This window comes from Borostomias antarcticus, assembly GCF_949987555.1.
Source record: "Borostomias antarcticus genome assembly, chromosome: 1".
In the NCBI taxonomy this organism is placed as follows: domain Eukaryota; kingdom Metazoa; phylum Chordata; class Actinopteri; order Stomiiformes; family Stomiidae; genus Borostomias; species Borostomias antarcticus.
The window spans coordinates 38,794,055-38,817,227 of NC_140234.1; the positions used below are offsets into that span (position 1 = coordinate 38,794,055).

A 23,173-nucleotide genomic window follows, 5' to 3' on the forward strand; every position below is an offset into this window, starting at 1 on the left:
TTCAGGAGTTCCTCAAAGTGCTCCTTCCAACGCTCAACAACCTCCTCAGTTGAGGTCAGCAGTGTCCCCTCCTTGCTGTATACAGCTTGGATGGTCCCCCGCTTTCCCTTCCTGAGGTGTCTGATGGTCTTCCAGAAACACTTTGGTGCCGACCGAAAGTCCTTCTCCATGGTTTCTCCGAACTCCTCCCACACCCGCTGCTTTGCCTTGGTCACGGCCGAAGCCGCAGCCCTCCGGGCCAGTCGATACCCTGCAACTGTTTCTGGGGTCTCCCGGGCTAACATACCCCGGAAGGCCTCCTTCTTCAGTCGGACGGCTTCCCTGACCACCGCTGTCCACCACGGTGTCCGAGGGTTACCGCCCCTTGAGGTACCTATGGCCCTCAGGCCACAGCTCCCAGCCGCAGCTTCAGCAATGGAGGCTTTGAACACCGACCACTCATGCTCGATGTCCCCAACCTCCACAGGGATGCCTGAGAAGCTCCGCCGGAGGTGGCAATTGAAATCTCTCCGGACAGGCTCTTCCTCCAGACGTTCCCAGTTCACCCTCACTACACGCTTGGGTTTCCCAGGTCTGTCCAGAAGCTTCCCCCGCCAGAAGCTTCCCCGTGTTTTCATCATTCATTTTCATAAAGTATAATGATGTTATTTGTGCAGGTAGAATAGATAGATGTGCATATTGCAACTCTCCTTTTGAAAAGTATAATTTTGCCCTAATCCGGCTAAAACTATAACAGGATGAACGGCGTGCATCGCTAAGGGACAGCTTACGATGGGTTCTGACCACCCTTCAGAAAGTATCCCTAAGTAAGGCATACCTTATTTAAGGAGGCTCTGGAAAACAACGCTCCATCTAAAAGCAGAGCTTACGACGTAGCTTATAACACACGTAGAAATTGACTAAATGGCTCTGGGAAACGTGGCCCTGTACCATACCATGCTGGTCAATGTAAAAGCCTCATATCTGTAGATAGCTACGTAGCTGGTAGCATTGATTCTGAACTCGCATGCGAGCCACACACAGTAGCTGGTTGTGCAGTGGTGGAGGGATGCAGGCATACAGACATGCAGACATGTAACATTTCTGTCATAATAAAGATAGTAAAGATATGTGGAAATAAAACTGCTGAGCTTGTCGTCAAAGTGTCCTTAGTTTGAGCGCACCAAAATGTTACATGCTTTTTGTTGGAGTAGCCTAAAACTAACCCTAGCCCGACCACTTGAGTGTAATGCCGAACCTAAATACACGAGTGCTATTGCTCACACTTTATAATGCATGTAGTCATTTACACATTGGTATTGTATAGGGAAAAGGCCTAGGCTATGTACTAAAGTGTTAACATAGGAAACACCCAAGTGGCTAATCGTGTAGTCCTCTCCTAATGCCCATGGCATGTTGACACATGAGACCATCTGTTGGCAACAAAGCAGCAGCAGTCATGCATTATGATTGGAGCTGGTATAATGACAAATTATGTTAGAGCTTGATCCAAGAGTCTATCATTTGTGAACTTCACCACATGTGGCCACTCAACTCAAACACACCTGAAATCTTAGCACAATACACCAACATGACAATAATCTGCTTGGTTCTGGAATTATAGGAAATAACAGAAATGGTACATATAGTACTTTGGGCCCAGTACAAACCTAAACACAAAAATGTCATGTAACATTAAGTCATGAAAGAGATGATTAGGTAGACAAGGTTACACCAGGGGATCTGGGCAAATTTGTGTTTACTTTCCCTAAGTAAGCATACTCAAGTTTAACTGTACTAAGTAATGCTCCTGTCCTGACAATTTTACTTATCCAGCTTGTGTGCATGGTCTTAGTTTGTGAGCCCTCTGTTCCCCAAATTACTTTATCACTTCTTCTGTTCACCCGCAAAACCATCCCGCAAAACCATCCACAGGCATGAATCCTTCTGTGAAAGAGCTATATACTGGAACAGTTGGCCTATATTCCCAAGCTGTGGAATTCTACTGATCCTATAAAGCTCTGCAGCACCCAATCAAGCCTAATTGTAGCCTGACTTTGCCATGGCACCACCCTCACCACTGCAGGCTGGCAGACATTTTTCTTTTTTGAAAGGCCCGAAGCAATCCCTGCAATTAGAATTCCTTTAAATATAGTCTTTCAGTGAGAATACAGTACAATAATGGACTTTGGTCATGTATTTTTGGAGAGCTTGCAGAATGCGTGGGATGGTGCAGTACTGTGTATTCAATTGCATCAGTCTGTACATGGTTGAAGAAAATGAACGTATTTGACTGAGATACTGTGCATTGTATGATAAAGGCATATTTTAATTTTATTAATAATTTTAACTGTGGGTGAAAATTGTAGATTTGCTGCATATCATGTTAAGCACAGCCAGAACATAAGATCAAGAGCAGACTATAGGAAACACATCTGTTTTTTACTCACTAATGCAATAGTTGCAACATTTCTATTTATATCAGCAATTTGTTTTCCACAAACTGACAACACAAACATGGGTCTTAGGGACTCATTTTCTTCACAACATCTGTTATGATGGATTACATGCAAGTAAAAGTGATTAAATCATGAATTAACAGATTTAAAAGACAAAATGTGTCAAATGTATATAGTTAAAGGGCAAATTTATGAATTTATGTATTATGATATTGTTAATTACATATAACATTTGATACAGTTTTGATGTTTTTTCCTCCCGTAGCAATAAACCCCTCCCTAATTCCATAGTGCAGTAAGAGCCTTCCTTGGCTTTCACGGAGTATGAGTCACAATAACCAGTTAAAAGGCATCCCCATTAACCAGGACTTCCTACTCTACTATGCATTTCCAAAATAGGCTACTTCAGTCCTGTAGTGTGTTTGGAAATGCATCTTCAGTTCTTCTCTTGGTCCTGTGTTTTGGTATTGTTTTTGACGGGTCCATGCTCCCCAGCTCCTACATCTGTTCCTGAGGAGGAGAGAGTTCCTACACTGCTTCCCCAGGATGAGCTGAAGTTGGCCACAGTAAGTCCGTCAGATATAAGATTAAATTACATACCCTTTGTGAGCTTCTGCATCTTACTCTCTTTACTAATCATTTTAGCATGTTTGGGTCAAATGATGTGGATGCAGTAAAAATGAGCCACGGAAAGGTCCATGTAAGTGAATTGGTCTCTTGGCTCTGTGAGGTACTGAGATAATGTTTTTTTATTATTTTCTTTTTTGGGAGTGGGTGGGGGGCAGAGGTTGATGCATGCACTGTACAGCTCTCGGACACTGATGATGCAATTACTGTAAAAGTCGGGTTATATCCAAATTCGGATAAATATGTTTGATTTACTATTTGTATTATTATTATTATTAGTAGTAGTAGTAGTAGTAGTATTTCTTCATATAAATTTGTATATAATAATAATTATTATTTTAATTATAGTTTAAAAAAGTAATATATACTGTTGGACAATTAAAACAGATGTTGGACAATTAAAATTAAAGCCATTGCTATATATATGCTACTTAGATATGAATGATTGCGGCGTGCCATGTCTCTATTGTGGTTTTAATGGATCATTTCAAAATGAAAATATGTAAATGAAAACATAGAAATCAGATACTGGCTGACACTGAGGTTAGATTAGAGAATAAAGTCATTGGTACAGTGGTAAAGTAAATAATTCTATTCATCCAGAGATCATGACACATTTAAGAGCCTGAGAGATTCATCCATCAACATGAACATGCTTGCTTAGATTATATTGATCTGCAGCAGAAGCTGTCATCTGTTTATTAGGAATACCTCAGGCACTATTACGATCTCAAGAAAGAGCCTTTCAATCGGAGGAAGAGGAGTTGGCCCTCGTTCACCTCCAAGGTGAAGGACATGCAAAGTTTCTTTGGCCTCAACACGACAGGCGTTCTAGACCATGACACCCTGGAGATCATGAAGTCACCTCGTTGTGGGGTTCCAGATGTTGAGGACTACACCGACAATGGTGGAACCCGGTGGAACAAGAACATCATTACTTACAAGTAACTTTCCCTCCCTGGAAACCAAACAAATGGGGATAACTCATAATCTCATTGTGAATGGTGGATTTACGATCTGATCTGTCCCCCTTGATGTCTCAGAATTGGCAGGTACACCAGTGATCTACCACACAGCACAGTGGATTCTCTCATTGAGTCAGCACTTGATGTTTGGGGCAGAGCCAGCACTCTGACCTTTGTGAGGTCTCGAACCCACAGTGTTGACATCATGGTTGAGTTTGTCACTTACGGTGGGTGGAAGAAAGGCTTCTCTGTAATTACAACAAGAAAAGAACTATGCCTTCCGTTTCCTAGAGCAACCCAAAATGTATGAGTACATACAGCGTATCATGTAAAGGTGTGGTACAGTAACATAACTATTTATATATTTTGTCCTCCTCTGAACTTAAATATGTTTGGTAACATTTCTACAGTCTAACGGTGGTGCTATATAGAAGAATTTGCAGCAGTAGAACAACCCTGGGAAGAAAGGTTCTATAGAGAACACTTTTCACATCAATAACGTTCTAGATATAACTATTTTCCGGTCTGTAAGGTGCTGTTTGGAACCTTTTTATAGAAGGATCCACTACTGTTAGTTCTACATATAGCACTCGTATGAGTGTATGCATTTCGTTGTGCCCTCATTGTGAATCTTCCTCCGTCCTTTTATGTCATGTTGATAATGAAGAGCATGGTGACATGTACCCATTTGATGGACCCAAGGGGACATTGGCACATGCATTTGGTCCTGGAGAGGGCACTGGAGGAGACACTCATTTTGATGACAATGAAATCTGGACAGCAGGACACAATGGTATCAATTTATTAATGATTAGAGGGATCATATAAACTGCTAGCTATGAATATGAGATAACTTGAAATTATAAAAACATAACCATTCATGTTTTTAATCCAATATTCTTGTTTATGTGCTTACAGGCTATAACCTCTATCTGGTGGCAGCACATGAGTTTGGCCATGCTTTGGGCTTGAAGCATTCTAGTAATCCAGACTCAGTGATGTACCCTACTTACAAACCCCGCAGTCTTCAAAACCTTCTCTCCAGAGAGGACATTGCAAACATCAACTCACTTTACGGTAATCAGGCCATGGAACAATTTCAGGGTGTCATTTTTGTTCAAAATCCTTAAAGATGCTACTTTAAGTGTTGCTTTGTTTTACCTCAGGTCCTAAGAATAGTCAGTCATCTTACTACTCAAGGAATAGGTGGAGTCCTCCCTACGGCCCCTGGTTTGGGGGTTTCCGTTTCCCCTTGATGATGCAGAACAAGTGTGCTCTTGACCTGTCCTTTGATGCCGTGTCAACCTTGGGGGACGCCACCTTCTTTTTCAAAGACACGTATGCTGATTCACACTACTAAAATGTGTTCATTAATTTAAAGAAAAGTACAATGGTAAAATTATCTCCTACAATTATCCTTGATTACATGATTCATATGATTGCATATAAGTGACATTAGGAATCAGAAAAGAGTTTAAGAATTTTTTTTAATTGTGAATTTAACAATGAGCCTATTTGGAATATACTTGTCTTATTCTCATGAAGGTACCTATGGATCAAACATAACCAGCAATATGACATCAAAGAAGGCCCTATAAACAACTTTATGCCCAAGATTGAGTCCAACATTGATGCTGCCTTTTGGGTCCCACGACGATCTACTGCTTACCTGATTCAAGGTACAGAACACCACCCCTATATTGCTACTGAACAGCAGTTCCATTTTAAATAAATTAATACATTCCACTGGAATGTATTCCTGATCTAGAAAACTGTGGGTCATTGTGATGGGTAAAAGACAAATGCATAATGTTCATTCATAGAATTAAGTAAAAATGAACAAAAATGTCTTTGTGTGGTCAAATGCAGAATCCATGTACTGGACCGTGAAGGGGTCACTTGTGAAAGGCAAGCCCAAACCAATCAGCAACTTTGGGTTCCCTCCATGGGTGCAGGAGGTAGACGCAGCTGTGCACATCGTGAATACAGGACGCACCCTCTTCTTCATTCATGACATTTACTGGAGGTGAGAGAGACATGAGGATTAATTCAATTGCATCTTGGGACACTTAAATATTAACTTTAAATTTAAACATTGTTTCCAGGTTTCATGAAAGTTTAATTTGCTCTTTTCTTTCTCAGTTACAATGAAAATCGCAGAGTCATGGATGTTGGGTACCCACAGTACATCAGTGAGGACTTCCCAGGAGTCAACAGTCCTATAAGTGCGGTTGTTCATAAGGATGGTAAGGACTCACCTTTGTACCTGACAGAGGTCAAAGGACTGAAACGTTGCTACGATAAAAGTGTTTCATGTGCAAGCTTAGCCAGTGTGCAGGAAGCTTAATTTTTTTTAAGGACTTTAACATTTCCCCGCAATACTATTCTATTTCTATAGCAAGCAAAGTAGGCACGATGAAACAGTAAGAGATTCAGGTCATTATGCAGTTTACAACACCCTAGTTAGTTAACTCCTGCTCTAATTCTGGGGTCAAGACCAGGTCAAATGCCACTGCATGATCATGCAAACATGAGACCGGTGTTTTAATGACTATTTAAAGCTTTAGGCTATTAATATTGTAGTTCATTTACTTCTCATAAATATAACATAAACAGTAATTGGTATTTAAGTTGTTGAAGCATTAGCGGTTTACCTCCAGGCTACTCTTTGCTCCTTATACAGTACAGCCTACAGTATACAGTAACTTCATGAGAACCTGCATGCTCAGCATAAACCTGTTTATTCATGTCAAATTGAACCCATGGTTTGATTTTTATCGTTCCAGATTTCATCAACTTCTTTGTTGGACCTCAAGTGTACAAATATGATTACACCTTGAGACAAGTTGTTGGAATTGAGAAAGCAAATACTTGGCTTGGTTGCTGAGTGACCACCATTGATGTCAACAAAACTTGAGACCTTGTACTTGTATTTCAGTGCTGTGTTAAAACTTAAATAAATGTTTAACAGAATCATGTGTCCAATCTAATTTAATATTCAGTCACAACAAACAACAAACTTGTTGTAGCGGAGGGGCCATGCACAATCAAAACCGACATTACACCCTGGTACGCCCTGGTCTGTGGTGAGGCAGAGCCGGATGGACCCCAAAATAAGACTTTTTTTGTGCGAGGCATCGCACCAAGAAAAGCGAATGCCGATTTGTGCGTCCGTCGGGTTGACCTGCAGCTCCATGAAAAGCGAATGCCGATTTGTCCGTCGGGTTGTTGACCTGCAGTTCTATGTTGCTACCACAAGAGGCAGTGGTCCCAGAACATCAAAACAAAAAGACAGATTTCCCAGGTCAGCGATGGCTAAGTGGATAGTGCATCTGACTAACACCCCAAAGGTTGTAAGTTCAAGCCTGGGTGTGGACAGTATTTTGTCACTGGATGTTATAGAAGCTATGTAAAAATGTGGTTCTGTCTGTTATTGAATTTATGTGGTAGAGCCACCGCCTATAAATAAACAAGCGTGGGTCATATTTGTTCTTTATAGACCCTTTTACAGCCTTCGTCAGCACAAGTATGCGCATGCATTCTTGAAACAGTAGCAGGGGGAGACAGACGAATTCAGAACAAGAAGCACTAAAGAACCGTATTTTAGTGCAAAGACTAGTATTTTATATACCATCAAGATGTCTGGCTGTTGCGTCTACGGGTGTACAAATCGGCACTCTAGTGGATTCAAACTTTATTCGTTTCAAGAGGAAACCGGCCTTTTCAGAGAAACCGGAGTCGCCTGTGGCTACAAGCCATTATGCGTACAGACTGGACTGAGGACATCATCAGAAATGCCCACGTTTGCGGTGCCCATTTTATATCAGGTAAGTTATTTTGACTACCTGGTTTCACTGGAATGTCTGGTTGAAATGTAGGATAATATCTAAAGTAAACAGTAACCCATAACCTGGCTGCACGCTAAGCTAAAGCTAAGTTCAGGAATTGAAGCCTAATGATAGCTAGCTAATATTAGCTAGTGCTAGCTAACACGCTAGCTAGTGTTAGCTAGCTAACTCAAGGCCTGGGGAGTCGGAGATGGCTAACGGCTAGCAAAACCTAATGAAATGGTGAGTCCTGCTTTGCAGCTTTATGCATTTCAGATTGATCATTTTGGCAATGTGTGTGAATTTGCTGCTATGTGAGAGATAAGGATCTGTTGTTGCATGTCGTTGACAAAAGCTTCCGCTTATGGTGTCAGAACGATGGCTTATGAATGTGATGTTATACAGTAGTCCAGAGATGGTTAGCACTGGCAGGGCTATTTTCAGTTCGATAAAAGGCGTTGTGGTGTTTGAGCACAAGTTGTCGTACTGTTGTGATGGACTTTGTTTTGGTGTGGAATTATAGTTGTTTACATTTTGGTAGGGACAATTACATTGCCCCAAGTGTTGCAAATCATTGGTAACCCTACCAGTGGCGATTGCTCCTATAATCCAGGGTAAGCCTGGTTTACCCATACAAATCCAAATAAAACTTCAAGTTCAGTGAAAGAAGGCACGGAAATCGACTTTCAGACTGTTTTTGACTTAAATGTGTCTTATATTCTGCTATATCGCTTCATTTTCATCCATGTTTAGCATTTTTGTAGTGCTCCGTCGCCCCCTACAGTCCTCATAAAAATACAGTCCACGTTACGGTCCATTGACACCGGTCTTACTAGCTCGTTATTCACTAAACATTGTAGGCCAGGTAAAATGATTCTAGCTTACAGAAGTCAAGACCAAATTAAATCAAGACCAAATCAAGACCTGGAGCGGTGGGCTAATACGCCTAGTAGGCTAGTAGCCTAAACACTGATTAGTGAAGTAGGGGAGTAGGCTATTGAGTGCTGTGCCATAAGGGGGTGTATTTTATCGTTCTGTCATTCCTCTTCATGGTGCTTGGCCATTGTTGTCATATAATGGCTCTGTAGTTTATTTAGTGTGTCCCTAAATGCTTGGTTGTTTCGGCTTAAATATTGCTATCTTATTCGCTCGCTCTCAAATTATTGGCCTTTGTTGGGGTGTTAAAAAAAAATATCAGTAGCCTAGGCTACTTTAGTTTTCCTGTATGTTTTTACATATAAATGCCAATGCTCAGCACCCTTCTGATGCTGTGAAACCCATCAGGGCATGCTTTGAAAGCACACCCCCAAAAAAATCATGTGCGCTGTGCATGCATGCTTCGTTGGTCCTGGCTTACCCGGTACTAGGACTCACCAGAGGCCACTGACCCCTACGTGCGTAGTTTCTCTCCCTATCTGCGTGTGTGTGTATGGGGTGTGCCGGGGGGGGAGACCCTGTGCAAGACCCAACGGTACGCTACTGCATACAGACAGTCCTCATTACAATAGGAGTAGGACACTTCAAATCCTATAGTAATTCATTTTTGTATGGGATGCACCAGTCGCTCTACGCCTACATGTGGTTTATTTTCGGTGATTAGACTGACTGTTGACTGGCACAGCTTTAGGTGGTGATGGAGGAATGAGCTTAAAGGACAATGCTCATTTTTGACAACCTGGACCTTATTTACGACATATTATAAGACGTTTGACTCACCGAGATCACTTTGGTGTAGTTCGGAGGCCTGTAGAAGAAATGTAAAATCCAGCGCGAGCCAGTATATCCATGTAATGGCGGTGATCGGGGCAACGAGAATGCAGCTACTAAAAATCTATTTTCTGCCGCGAAACGGTTGTTTTCATCAATCTGTCTGGATGAATCGCTAGTTGTGGTTACATAGAGAGCATAGGCCTGTTGTGGTATTTCCCATGCCTCTGTAATATGATCTTTAGAAACGTCGTTAGACACGAAATAGCTTCCTCACTTGCTCCAGCACGCATGCGCACAGCGTGCTGGAGCAACGATTGCGCGCTGTGCGCATTAGTGCTGGAGAAAGTGAGGAAGCTATTTCGTTTCGAAAGACGTTTCTAAAGATCATGGCATGTGAAAACCACAACAGTTATGCTCTATGTAAGCACAACTAGCGATTCATCCAGACAGATTGATGAAAACAACCGTTTCGCGGCAGAAAATAGATTTTTAGAAGCTGCATTCTCGTTGCCCCGATCACCGCCATTACATGGATATACTGGCTCGCGCTGGATTTTACATTTCTTCTACAGGCCTCCGAACTACACCAAAGTGATCTCGGTGAGTCAAACGTCTTATAATATGTCGTAAATAAGGTCCAGGTTGTCAAAAACGAGCATTGTCCTTTAATGTATTGATGCTTTTTTGTACGTGGCTGTAAGCCAGCCACCTAGTATAGCGTTCGTCTGGTTATCACTCCCTCCCTCCGTTACTGCGGACAATGTTGGCCTGCATTTCTCTGTTGGCACCACAAGAGGTAGTAGTCCCACCACACCAAAATCAAGAAGGATACCAAAATCAACCCGCCGATCTCCACTGCACAAGTAGAGTAGTGGTGAGAGCATTGGACTCCCACCCTGGAGACTGGGGTTGAAGACCCAGTGGGGATGACTTTATGGGACTATACCCCAAACCTCCACATGTTCATCCTTTCACTCCAACCTTTACCCCTTGCCTTATAGATCAGATCCTGTCCCAACCCATATTCTAACCCCAACACACACTAGGGACTGGAAGAAGGACACCAAAACCCACCCGCCGATCTCTGGTTTTTACACTGATCCTCTCCTCCGAGTGAAACCGCCAAGAGGTTGGGATTACTCTCTCTCTTTTGTTCTAGAGGGCTAGTGTCAACAGACCCTGGCGCCCTGTGGCTGACATCAAAGAGATTGGGTCTCCCCTTTTAACGAAGGACTGGAGTGGGTACGTTTACGACCCGGGCCTGGTCCCACCACCCTCTCTCCCACTCCCTCTCTGAGAACATTCCAGAACACCAATGCTGAAGTCAAAATGCATAGGAAGTCAAAATGCATAGAAACTGCTATTTCAACCATGAATTATTCTCCAAGTACAATTGTTTATTCTATAATGTAGAGCATACCAGTGAATAAACAGGAGCTGGGGATCGAACGGCTCAGAGCAGTATTAAAACTGTGAATCCAACATGTGGGTGTGATTAAAGATTAAGACATTAAAGCTCATTGTTTGTCTGGTTCATTCAACAGGACATTCTATATTGCAGTTTCTCCCACTAACCTGTTGAGAATCTCTGCAGGCAGTGTAGTGGTGTAACGGCAGGATTGGGGGCTGTGGGCCCACGTGACACATGGTTTATAAAGCCCTTGGTTAAATTAAAATGTTTTCAAACATGGAGTTGCTCTGGTCTTGTATATATGTCAGCTCTCTAGTGTCCTTGGAAATTGTTTGGACTTTACCTGTCTCTGAAGAGCAATGGACAAAGCCTAAAGACGCTGATCTGGCTGAGGTTTGCGTCTCCATTTGTGGACCCTAGAATGTCATGGCAGCTGGGTAATTTGAAACTAAGTTCACCTGCTGCCTTAAATGTTATGTTAAATATTTAAGTGATTTCAATTATTTATTTCATGTGTTACCTAGCTCTCCAGACTGATCTACAGTACTGTACTGCTTAAAGCAAACAGACAAGTTCAGAGGCCAACTGGCTTTTTCAGTGACAGGGGTACCTCAGGAAGTTCTATCGACTGAGAACCAGCAGTAGCGCTAGCCATCATAGTCGGAGGTCAACCTCACACATGGAGGAGAAGATCAAGGATATGCAAGACTTCTTTGGTCTGGAGCAGACAAGTAGACTGGACCCTCAGACCCTGTCTGTAATGAAGGACAGGTGTGGAGTGCCTGACAGAGAATTTAAGCTTTCATCCCGTGAAACCCAAGTGGAGGAACAAAACCATCACATGCAGGTTACATTCACTCAGTGTAACTGAAATCCTGTGAACAACTGACAATCACATAACATCAAGTGTTATCCCTCTAATAGCTATTGTTCTGAAAAAAAATCTGAATGTTTTAGGTAGCAACCCCTAGAGCAATGTCATCATTTTCAACATTGAATGTGAAATCTCCTGTTATCATTGCTCAACATGAAATACTAGCCTCTGGAGATAGTCCAGTTTTTTATACTAGCGCTCAAACTGTGTCATGTAAACTGCGGGATTGCAAAATACACCCCTGACCTTACAAGGAAGTAGAGAGATCCTTCTTCTTGGCACTGAAGATCTGGAGTGATGCCGTTCCACTGAAGTTCGTCAAAGTGAAACAGGGAAAAGCAGACATTATCCTCACCTTTGCATCAAAAATTATTTAACAACTTTTTTGTAATGGTGTTCAGTCACTTTTAAGTCATTTTCAGTCAGTTGGACTATATTTCCTGATAGGTTTCTCATACTGTATATATAGCTTGTGAGGTTTTGAACAAAACTATAATTATCTGCTTTGGAGTTAGTCCTCAGGTACTGTAATGCTAACACAGGAAATCCACAGAAAGGCTCCGACTCACTCACTGTTAGTCTATCCCTCCTAGCTCATGGAGATTTCTTCCCCTTTGATGGCCCCAAGGGAGTGCTAGCTTTCAAGCCAGGGGAAAGTATAGGGGGAGATGTGCACTTTGACGAGGATGAAATCTGGACGATGGGCCAACAAAAGCCAGGTTGTGCCACTCTTCCTCCTCCTCCACCTACTAGCCTAATCTCGCATAGCCAGACCTACCTCCACACTTTGTTTATGCCGTGCCAGTGCTGGAGAAAGATCTGGCTGGACTCATTACCATTCGGGGATGGGAGGTAAAAGCCTTGTATTTCTTTAAACAATCACAATTGTCTTGAGCGGAGTGGTTGCTGGGTAGTTGTTTCATGTAGTCTGGATTGAATCTGATTGGGCTGGGAATCAGATCCGTCAATACTGATTCAGCAGTAACAAACAAATGACAAGGCTTATCCCTAAAACTTACATCCGTTGAGTCAGACCACTACTAGCCTACTACTACTATTACTACTATTACTGCTGCTGCTACTACTATGACTATTACTGCTGCTGCTACTCCACCTACTATTACTGCTGCTGCTACTACTCCTCCTCCTACTACTACTACTGCTAATACTACTATTAATACTACTACCACTAGTACTTCTATTACTGCTGCTGCTACTACTACTATTACTGCTCCTGCTGCTGCTACTACTACTACTGCTGCTGCTGCTACTACTACTATTACTACTAGGCTGCTTCTACTACTACTACTACTACTACTACTAATACTACTAGTCGTGTACGGTTAAATGTCGTTATTCCAAAATGTCTTTATTCCGAAAGTTCGCTATTCCGAAAAAGCTCTGAAAGGTTGCTATTCCGAAAAGCTGATTTTGAATTCAGCATTGAAAAACTATATCTTTGTCTACTACAGCTTTTGATTATTGAGTTGTTGCTTTAATGAAAATAAAAATATATATCTTCGCTGTGTGTTCAAACCAGCAGGTTTCCATGTGCATCTCGTTGTGGTTCGGCCGACCTGAGGTGCTTCCCCGTCTAGGAGCGCATTGTCAACATAAGGAAAAGCACATAACAACATGCAATAAGCGAGAATAGAATAGGTACCTTCCCAAGATACATCGTTAGCCTTCCTTGGAGCCGAAGCGCTGTTTCCCAGAGCCTTCTTAGCCAAGGTATACCACAGCCAAGGGATACGTTACGAAGGGCGGTCGGACCCCATCGTTAGTGTACCTTGGCGATGCGCTCCGTTCATCCCGTTATAGTTTTAGCTCGATTCGAGCGAAATTACACTTTGAAAAAGGAGAGTTGCAATACAGCGCACATCTATCTATCCTACCTGCGCGATTCACATCATTAGTGTACACAATACAAAGAACTTGAATGATGAACAAAATGTTATGGCGCCTACAGAACACATCATGGAAATGTTGTTTTTAAAACTTTTATTGAGCCAAGCAACATATACGACTATCCATAGCCTAATATAATCCACTTTGTGAACAACAACAACATTTTCTTATGTAAAGGGATAATTTGATGACATGGCTTTTCTGGCTGTCTTTATATATTGTCAGACAGATATCCTGGCGAATCGATTAATCCAATGAGGCCATCTAGATGAATAGTCAAATATCCTCACACACGCTCCAGAATATTGTAGAAAGCCTTCCCAGAACAGTGGAGGCTGTTATAGCTGCACAGGGGGGACCAACTCCATATGATGCCTATTCATTTAGAATGGGATGTCATGAAAGTTGTAATGTGTAGGTGGCCCAATACTGTTGTCCTTATAGTGAACTTTGCTAACAGATTCACAGTATTTAGTGATCTTACAAATGTTGTTTGTTATATTGTGTGCCTTCTCCAAAACCTCTACTGTTGTAATGTGGCAAGAAACAACAAATATACAGGATAAAGGGAACTTGTTTAATATTGGTTGGGAAAAAACATGGGCAGGTTTGTTCTTCAGACCTTTGTCCTGTAACAGGCTGTCTTTTTCCAGGGTGGGGTTGTTAGACCCATGCCCAACCCCCAACCTGGAGGGCCAGTTGTTGCTTTTCGTCTGGCCTCTACCCTGAACCTGCCCGGCATGGTTGAACCTGCTGGGGGGTGACCCCCCACCAATATAGCCTTCCCACCACGACAAGGTAGCAACACGTAGGAAGGATGAGTGGTGTGGTGAGTGTATGTAGTGTGTGTGGTGAGTGTGTGCAGTGTGTGTGGTAAGTGTATGTAGTGTGTGTGGTGAGTGTGTAGTGTGTGTGGTAAGTGTATGTAGTGTGTGTGGTGAGTGTGTGCAGTGTGTCTCAGGCATCTGCATCATCTGCAAGGGAGGAAAATTCAATTAGCGACATTGAATGGAATGCATGCAGTGTGGGAATAGACAGAGTATACAAAATATACACTTGGCCTACCTGGAGTTGGCAGAATGATGGGCACTGATATGGAGGGCCACACAAACTGTGCCTCCGCTAGGGCCTGCTGCCTGTTCTGGAGGTCCAGCCTCTTACGCTGCACACCCAGCCTCTGCCTCCCCACCTCCAGGAGCTCCTCGCTGCAGTCGCACCTCGCATCCGTGGTGTTCAGCTGCCTCTCACGGGGGGAGGGGGGGCGGGACGTCATGGGGTGTGTGGGGGGAGAGCGTGTCGACGGGGTGGAGCAGTCTGACTGTGCTGGGGTCTCCTCTCCAGAGGACTGGGAGGCTTGGGGTGATTCAGCTGAGGGCTGGATGTTGGAGGGGCCCTCTCCAGACTCCAAATCAAGGCCACCAGTGATGCCTTGGGAGGCTGTGAGGCCGATGATCGATAGGGCCTTCTCCTCCTCTGGGGTGAGGGAAGGCACGGTGCTCTGCCTCTCGGCTTTTGGCCTGACTGGCGAAGACCTGCCATTTCTTGCTGACGACTGTCCACTCCCTGGGTGGCCCAGGAGTGGAAGCAGCCATCCGCGCTGCAATGCGGATGTCTGTTAACTACGCATACTGTGTGTGTGTGTGTGTGTGTGTGTGTAGGAACTACAGCGTGGTGAACGTGTTGTGTGTGTGTGTGTAGGAACTACAGCGTGGTGAACGTGTTGTGTGTGTGTGTGTGTGTGTGTGTACGCATACAGCCTTCTTCAATGGGCTATATGCACAACTCCAGTAGGCTACTTCCTGAAATTAGACATGCTTCTTTATTTCCTGTCTTACACTATTGGATGAAATGATTATTCAGGAATTCCTGAATAATCATTTCATCCAAAGTGTAGGACAGGAAATAGAGAAGCATGTCTAATTTCAGGAAGTAGCCTACTGGAGTTGTGCATAGGCCCTACTGGTAGCCGCCAAACAGGACGGCCTTCGGCTGCTCCACCTCGTCCAGCATGATCACTAGTTATTCTTTGGTGAACGCTATCACACGCTTCCTCTTCATATCTGCCATGTCGCTCAATATGTGCAGTTATCCTTGTTTTTTTTTATAGGCCACATGCCCCAACACCGGTGCCTGATAGATTAAATTAGTCATCGTATCCGCGCGAATTCTAACGTGGGAATGCTACTGCCACAGGGGCAATTTATATGGGCATTATACCTTTGTTTGTATGATAACTAAATCAGTGGTCATTTTGCTATCATCATTGCCTATCATCATTAAAGTATTTTTTCCTGGCCTTTCAAGACATCCTCGACGGGGCTTATATGTCCCGATCCGATTCATGCTCTTTCTTGGATATTTTATTTGATGTAATGTAATTTGATGTATGAATTGGGACTATCACGAGGTCTCGCTTTGACTCTTAAATACATTAGCAGATGAGCTTTCGGTGGATTAGCTTCCTTTTTGGTAATATTTAGACTGAAATCAAATAATTAAGACAGCACGTATTATATTGGCACGTCATTTCTGTGACTTTACGAATGGCCATCGATGTGTGCGGCATCGATTAATTCTTTTTTCAGCACCGCGCCCAGGGACAGCTCCTCTAACGATGTATCTTGGGATGGACCTAACGATGTATCTTCACGCGCACGCTAAGGGATAGTCTGGGAAACACTCGTAGGAAAAACTGTCCCTTCGCCAAGGTATACCTTGAGAAGCGTCGTAGTGCGGAGAAATTCGGCAAATCTGGGAAACGCGGCCCAGGCCTTTTTACTCTGCTCCACCTAGTGGAGAAAAATAGATTACTTCCTTTCCACATGTGTAGCATATAGTTGAGTGTTTACAATTTGTGTTTGGAATAGATTTTTGTGTATTCTTATTTTATATTAGATTTTTCTACATTTGTATGTGCCTGATTAGGCACAAACCGGGGAATTGTTATATAAATTGTAATTTCACTACCTCCCTCAACCTTTCACATAGCTGTGCTAACCTCATTTATGACAGGAGGACCTCTCCAGGAGGTCGACACACCTAGACGTTGTCTGCCCTGAATAACCATTCTTTGTTCCATTGTCCCTGCAAGATTTACTGCCCTTTCTCATATCACGTGTCTCAACTCTTGACCACTGTTGATGACGTATGCCATTTATTATGACGTGTACAGATGGGTTAGCCAATCAAATCCCTGGAAGTGTCATACCTGTGTATTGCTTGAATATAAGGCCGCACAAGACCAGACTGCGGCACTTCTGCTGGATACCACTCACGTGCGTTATCCTGAAGTCCTTGCGCTCGTATGTTTTATTATATGGATGGATGGATGGACAATGTGCACTTTACCATCAAATCTAGCCACATAGGGCCTATATTTTAATAATAATATATTAATTAGTTCCTGCGCACACACATGCTCTTCGTTTGATGTCAGCGGTCTAGTTTTCGGAATAGCGGACCTTTTGCCAAAAGGCTTGGGGGCCGCTATTCCAATGAATGGAAATCAATCTTAGGAATAGCGCCCCTTCGGAATAGCGGTCGGTTACCCTCTTGTACTACTACTACTACTACTACAAGGCTGCTTCTACTGCTACCACTACTACTACTACTACTACTACTACTACTACAGTGCAGAGCTTCTCAAAGCATGTCAAATTTAGGATCATACTTATATCAAATGAGGCTGAGAAACATGACTAACACCGGGCTCACACGCTTGCGTTTGATGCATGTCTGTCAACGTATGGCGGAATGCGTGTCTGCCGCACGCAACAACAACCAATCACATTGTCCGAAACTGCGCTCGCAACAGCCAGTAGATTCTCAGAACCTGCTAGCGCGCACTATTTTGAAAACCCACCCGGCTTTTCGTTTAGTGCTGTCATGGATGCTAATCTGGTCGAACGTGTGGCGATCGTCTATGCATTGTGGTTGAGGCAACGTGAACGTGGTGCCCGCAGGTATTGGGTACATCCTATCCTGCAAACAAACAGCGATTGTCCTCCAACTTGGTATCGAAAAATGTGAAAATCCCGCCTTGCGATGACGTCTTTCTCCGTCAAGACATCTGATTGGTCGGCAGCTCCAGCAACGCATCTGAAAGTTGAACATTTCTCAACTTTCAACGCTAGCAACGCAGGCAACGCAACGCACCGGGACAACAACGGAACCAGAATGCCATTCGGCTGCAGCCATTGAAAGTGAATGGCATCCATCAATGTTGACGCATCAAACGCAAGCGTGTGAGCGGCCTGTAAGGAACTTCTCGTCTGATGTTGTTTCGAGTTATAACCTATTCACTGTTGCTGCTCACGAGTTAGGCCATTCCCTAGGACTCATTCTAAGGACCCTTCAGCTATTATGTACCCAAACTACAAGTATTACAACAGTGCCCGGTACATACTACCAAAAGATGACATGCTTGGAATCCAGGCACTATATGGTGGGTGGACTCAAGTCAACCTTATATCAACATTAAATGATATCACACTACAGTATTATGTATGTTGTAATTTCTTTGGACACTGGTTTCCAAGGCAAGCCCACCAGAAAACATCACCCATACCTAAGAAGTGTAGTCCCAACTTCAGTTGATGCAGTGGCTGTGGTCGGGAAGGAGAATGGACCTCATTCCTGAACGCAGTTAAAGGAGTAGTAAAGGGAAAATGCATGTTTTAAGGTTACTTATGATCATATACAATGGTTCAGATCAAAACGTTGACAAAACTAGCACTTTTGAGAAAGTCTGATAATTGCTCTACCACCGTTTTGGTCATACAATGGATGTGGGTGGGCACCGTGAAAAATCATTTAAAAAACATGTTAAACTCTCAATTTCAAAGACAAGAAACTCACCGAGGTGTTAGTTGGCGTTCTGACGTATAATTCGCCATAAAGTAAGATTCTAGTTCATCTGGAAAGGCTTTTAAAAAAATATTTAGCATATAACTATTTAGTCGCAGCACATACGTGTGTAAACTTCTGCAAACTAGGTAGCCTAGCAACATAAACAATAACAATAGCTACCGTAAGTAGTTCCGCTTCCTGAATCCCCTCTGCGGATTGATCTACACATCTACAAGGGTCGCTTCAATAGAAGTCAATGGATTTCATAAAATGATCAATAAAACCCTACAGGATTCATACTTTGCGGCGAATTTGATGTCAGAACACCAACGGACACCAATTACCCCCTCAGTGAGCTTCTTGTCTTTGAAATCAAGAGTTTAACATGTTTTTGAAAGATTTTTCAAGGTGCCCACCCACATCCATTGTATGACCAAAACGGTGGTAGAGCAATTATCATAGTTTCTCAAAAGTGCTAGTTTTGTCAACGTTTTGTATATTTGTAGCATTGTATATGATCATAAGTAACCTTAAAACAGGGCTAAACATGCATTTTCCCTTTACTACTCCTTTAAGAAAAAGTTAAGAAGAACTTTCTTCTAAACTCCACTTACAAAGTTCCCGGGACAATTCTGGCATTCCTGAATGGTTTCTTATCTGGGATTTGTTCTTATCTAAGAACAAGATTTAAGAACACGGAAATGCAGTCGTAGGTAGGCCAGATTAGAGTGTGCCCATTTTCGCAAGGGCTGAATTTGAGAAATCTGAGGTGATTGCGTTCACATCAATTCTACAGGCTTGAAATAAGAATAATAATAAATACTAATTAAATATTATATTAAATTATACATCATTTTTTTCACCTTGCTTAAGATTATTGTGCACGTTATGAGAGCCAGCGGAGAAACATCTCACTGCTCATTTTATTGGTATGTTGCGTGACGAATAAAATGTTGAATTTGCACGTGAACTTGAACATCAATCAACTTTTTCCTTGCTATCTGGGGATTCTGTGTGTACACGACCCTGTAGTAAGGAGCTGGCAGGGCGTTTATGTATGCAAATTCAGGTGTACGTGCAGGGTTGGGGAGTAATGGATTACATGTAACGCCGTTACGTAATCAGATTACAAAAAAACAGTAACTGTAATCCGTTACAGTACAATTTAAAATATGTAATCTAGATTACAGTTACATTTGCTTATTAACGGGGATTACAGGCGTGATTACAATCACCCATCGCCTCCTCATCAGTTTTCCAATTACGCGCAGCGCGCCAACAACATTCCCACTGATGTGCTCGTTGGACCACAGCTGCCAGACAGACAGCGAGCAGCACGGGCATCATGGCAGAAATACCGCAATGTGCATTGAAATCCTGGAAATGCCAGCATTTTTTTTTCATTTACCTGTCACAGAACCACAACAATATTACAGCACAGTGTAAACTATGCCTCCCAGCCAACAAAACCCTCTCGATGGCTAAGGACTCAACGTCCAACCTGAAAAAGCATTTGCCGGTAAGTTAACGTTAGCTAATGTCAAATGTTAGGGTAGCTAACGTTAACCTTACTTCCATTGACAGCTAAATTAGCTAGTAGTAGGCTTCTACAGTATAGCACTAATGTTCAACCAGACCTAAGCGCCCATTCAGATTATTTTCACTCAATAGTGCCTGTCGGTGTTATTCAAGAGCTATAACTAACTGCCTGGGAAAACTGGTCAGTGGGTGCTTTATCCATAATATATAAGGTTGTGTGTCCACTGGCAAGCTGTATAGCTGAATAGCGTCAATCACAGCTGCTTAGAATGCATTAGAGCTGGAGTTTAGAGCTGGCTCCGACGTTTACACCTCAGGTTAGCTACATTAGCAACGAGTGTCGTGTTTTGCAGACTGCAATTAACTAGCCAAGGCAAGATGACACACACACCCTAACCTCTTGGCATTAAAACTTGCTCTAACTGGGCAGGTGCTGGGAAACTGCTGTTTAGCTATGTTGTCAGCTCTAGAACACAGAAAAATAATAAATAATGTAGGATTTCTGGTGAAATACACAGTACATTTTATTTAAAGTAATCCAAAAGTAACTGAAAGTAATCCCTTACTTTACTTTTAAATTGTGGTAATCGGATTACGTTACTCACTATAATTTTTCACAAGTAACTTGTAACTGTAAGGGATTGCTTTTTAAAAGTAACCTTCCCAACCCTGTGTACGAGACATAGTAAAAACTATGATAAACATGCATCTTCAAGGCAGGAAGCGCAGGGTGTGATCTTACCGGTGTCATTATGCTGTCATGTGAAATATATCGCATTCTCAAACCGAATATTGAAACAAAAGCTCCATTTGAGCCAGAACTATTTCGCCGAACGCACTACACCATACCTTTCGCACTATAAACGTCCGCCGCACGTTGTAGCTAGACGATTGTTACATCCTCCTAGCCATGCCTAACACGTCAACACATGGGGATGGCGATTCATTTCACAAGACAACATTCTACTCAGACCGGTAAGGGGCTTCCTGGTGCTTCCTGCCTTGAAAATGCATGTTTATCATAGTTTTCAGCAGAAGCCCATAGACCTCCATTATAAAGGGGGTGCGAGCACAGAGGAAAAAGGAGCTAGCTTATTACTGCATGGATTGATTAAATGTTGGTGTGTACGGATCGGTTTCATTGAGGACAAAGCGACATTTGGGCTAAACTTGCTATGACAGCGGCGTGCCCCTTTAAGAAAATGTTCAGGAATGAGGTCCATTGTTTTCATTAAAAATAAGTTTGGGGATAATTTCGCTACAATTCTCACCATTCTGCACGTATGTACTGTATACTGTTAAATATGGCATATTAAATGATTTCTCTCCAGATACATGTGGATGAGAACCACGTGGACAACATACTGGAACTGACTGACACAGGGTTTCAGCAGCACATACCTCCCCAGTATAAACTCCTCCATTGATGCGGCCTATGACATCCCTGCCAAGGGCGTGGCATACATGTTCACTGGTAATGTGTAGTTCTCACAAGGCATCACTTATGCCTCACAGCATGACATGGCTGGATATCCCACTGAACACAGCCGTTCAACCTAAATTATAGCTCTACGCCAAAAGTGTCGCACTTCATGCAAAAGGTTCATTGCATTTGGCAGTTCTTGTGGTATGTTTGTGCTTTACATAGTGTCCCAAAATGCAGTGACAGCTATGTTTTTCAGGTTCTAAGTACTGGGTGGTTCAACAGCTGAAGATGAACAGCCTTTTGGGCTCCATCTATGAGTATGGATTTCCAACCAGAGTGAGGCACATTGACTCTGCTGTTCATATCAGTGACTCTGCTGTTAATATCAGTGACTATGGAAAAACATTATTCTTGGTTGAACATGTTTATTGCAGGTACACATGTTGTCTATGATTTATATGTACTGTACATTCATTAACTCTCATCTTATGTACTGTTACAGCCAAGGCGAATCCACTTTACAAACAAACAAACAATTTTGACTAGACAAATAAAAACTAGAAATGAACAAGAAATTCACAAATAATTTGTTTGAACCCCCCAGGACTAATCTCTATGGGAGATCAGTCCTTGCTCAGTTCCCTGCCTTTGGAATGCCCTCCCTGACAATCTGAGAGCACCACATACTTTTTTTTTTTATGACTGCTCTAAAGACCTACTTATTTAGAAAAGCTTTTTGTGTGTAATGTTTTATATTTAAAATAGTGTCTCTTATTATTCTGCTTGTTATTATTCTGCATGTTTTCTTTTGATCAGCAGTCTTTGAGATGTTCTCACAATGAAGTGCTTAATAAATAAAATGTATTATTATTGTTTAATTTAATTCAAGATTCACACCTTAACTTTACAGAAATCAGAATCAAAAGAAAGCTTGTGTTACAAAATTTGTCCAAATTGGTGTTGATGAGAATTTCCACCGACATTTTTATTTGGATCCAAATTTGAGCAGGGCTGTTTCAAGCCTGCCACCTAGAGTAGTGTTGGCCAATTAACATGCTGGAGGGACAACTCAACTAAATATAGTATGGCTGCAGCATGTTTATGTATGATCCCTTTATGATTAATACATTCCACAGGTATGATGAAAAAAAAGGAAGGATGGATCCAGGATTCCCTAGAAACATCCACATGGACTGGCCAGGCATTCTGAGTAAGGTTGATGCTGCATTTGAGTTACAAGGTACAGTTCAATCCTTCATTGCAGTGCTCAAAGAAGCTGCCTGATGTACTGTTTGTACCTGTTGTTTGTAGTTATGATACAGTATGTGTGTTTTATTTATTTCTCAGCAGCAGGTAGTATTTACCTTTTCAGTGGGACAAAGGCATACCTCTATGACTACAGACAAGGCTGGGTACTCAAGAGTTTTCCAGCAAATGCATGGCTTGGTTGTTAACTGTGCAAGTACTGACAGTAATACTAAACATGATTAGTGCTGTTACGATGTGTTTAGCTAATGATTGTGAATTGATTACATGTCTTGGAACAAGTGTGTACCTGCAATTTTTTTGACTTAGTAGAACAAACATCCAGGAGAACCTT

At 42.4% G+C, this 23,173-nt stretch overlaps 2 protein-coding genes across 2 annotated transcripts; both read left to right on the plus strand.

Annotated features, from left to right (window-relative positions):
- Window positions 1-3,117: 3,117 nt before the first annotated feature.
- mmp20b (matrix metallopeptidase 20b (enamelysin)) lies at window positions 3,118-6,917 on the plus strand (the record flags this gene model as incomplete). The annotated part of the gene is made up of 10 exons (XM_084461827.1): window positions 3,118-3,138; window positions 3,771-4,009; window positions 4,109-4,257; window positions 4,698-4,823; window positions 4,949-5,107; window positions 5,197-5,368; window positions 5,576-5,709; window positions 5,900-6,056; window positions 6,173-6,276; window positions 6,817-6,917. The coding sequence occupies 10 exons, from the start codon at window positions 3,118-3,120 to the stop codon at window positions 6,915-6,917; spliced, it is 1,362 nt and encodes a 453-aa protein (XP_084317953.1).
- A 4,740-nt stretch (window positions 6,918-11,657) lies between these two features.
- Window positions 11,658-22,857, plus strand: mmp20a (matrix metallopeptidase 20a (enamelysin); the record flags this gene model as incomplete). The annotated part of the gene is given in 11 exon segments (XM_084461838.1): window positions 11,658-11,764; window positions 11,766-11,787; window positions 12,107-12,175; window positions 12,406-12,568; window positions 12,571-12,574; window positions 18,048-18,094; window positions 18,097-18,157; window positions 21,479-21,518; window positions 21,522-21,621; window positions 21,830-22,007; window positions 22,710-22,857. Coding segments are annotated over 11 exon segments (939 nt in total).
- Window positions 22,858-23,173: the final 316 nt, after the last annotated feature.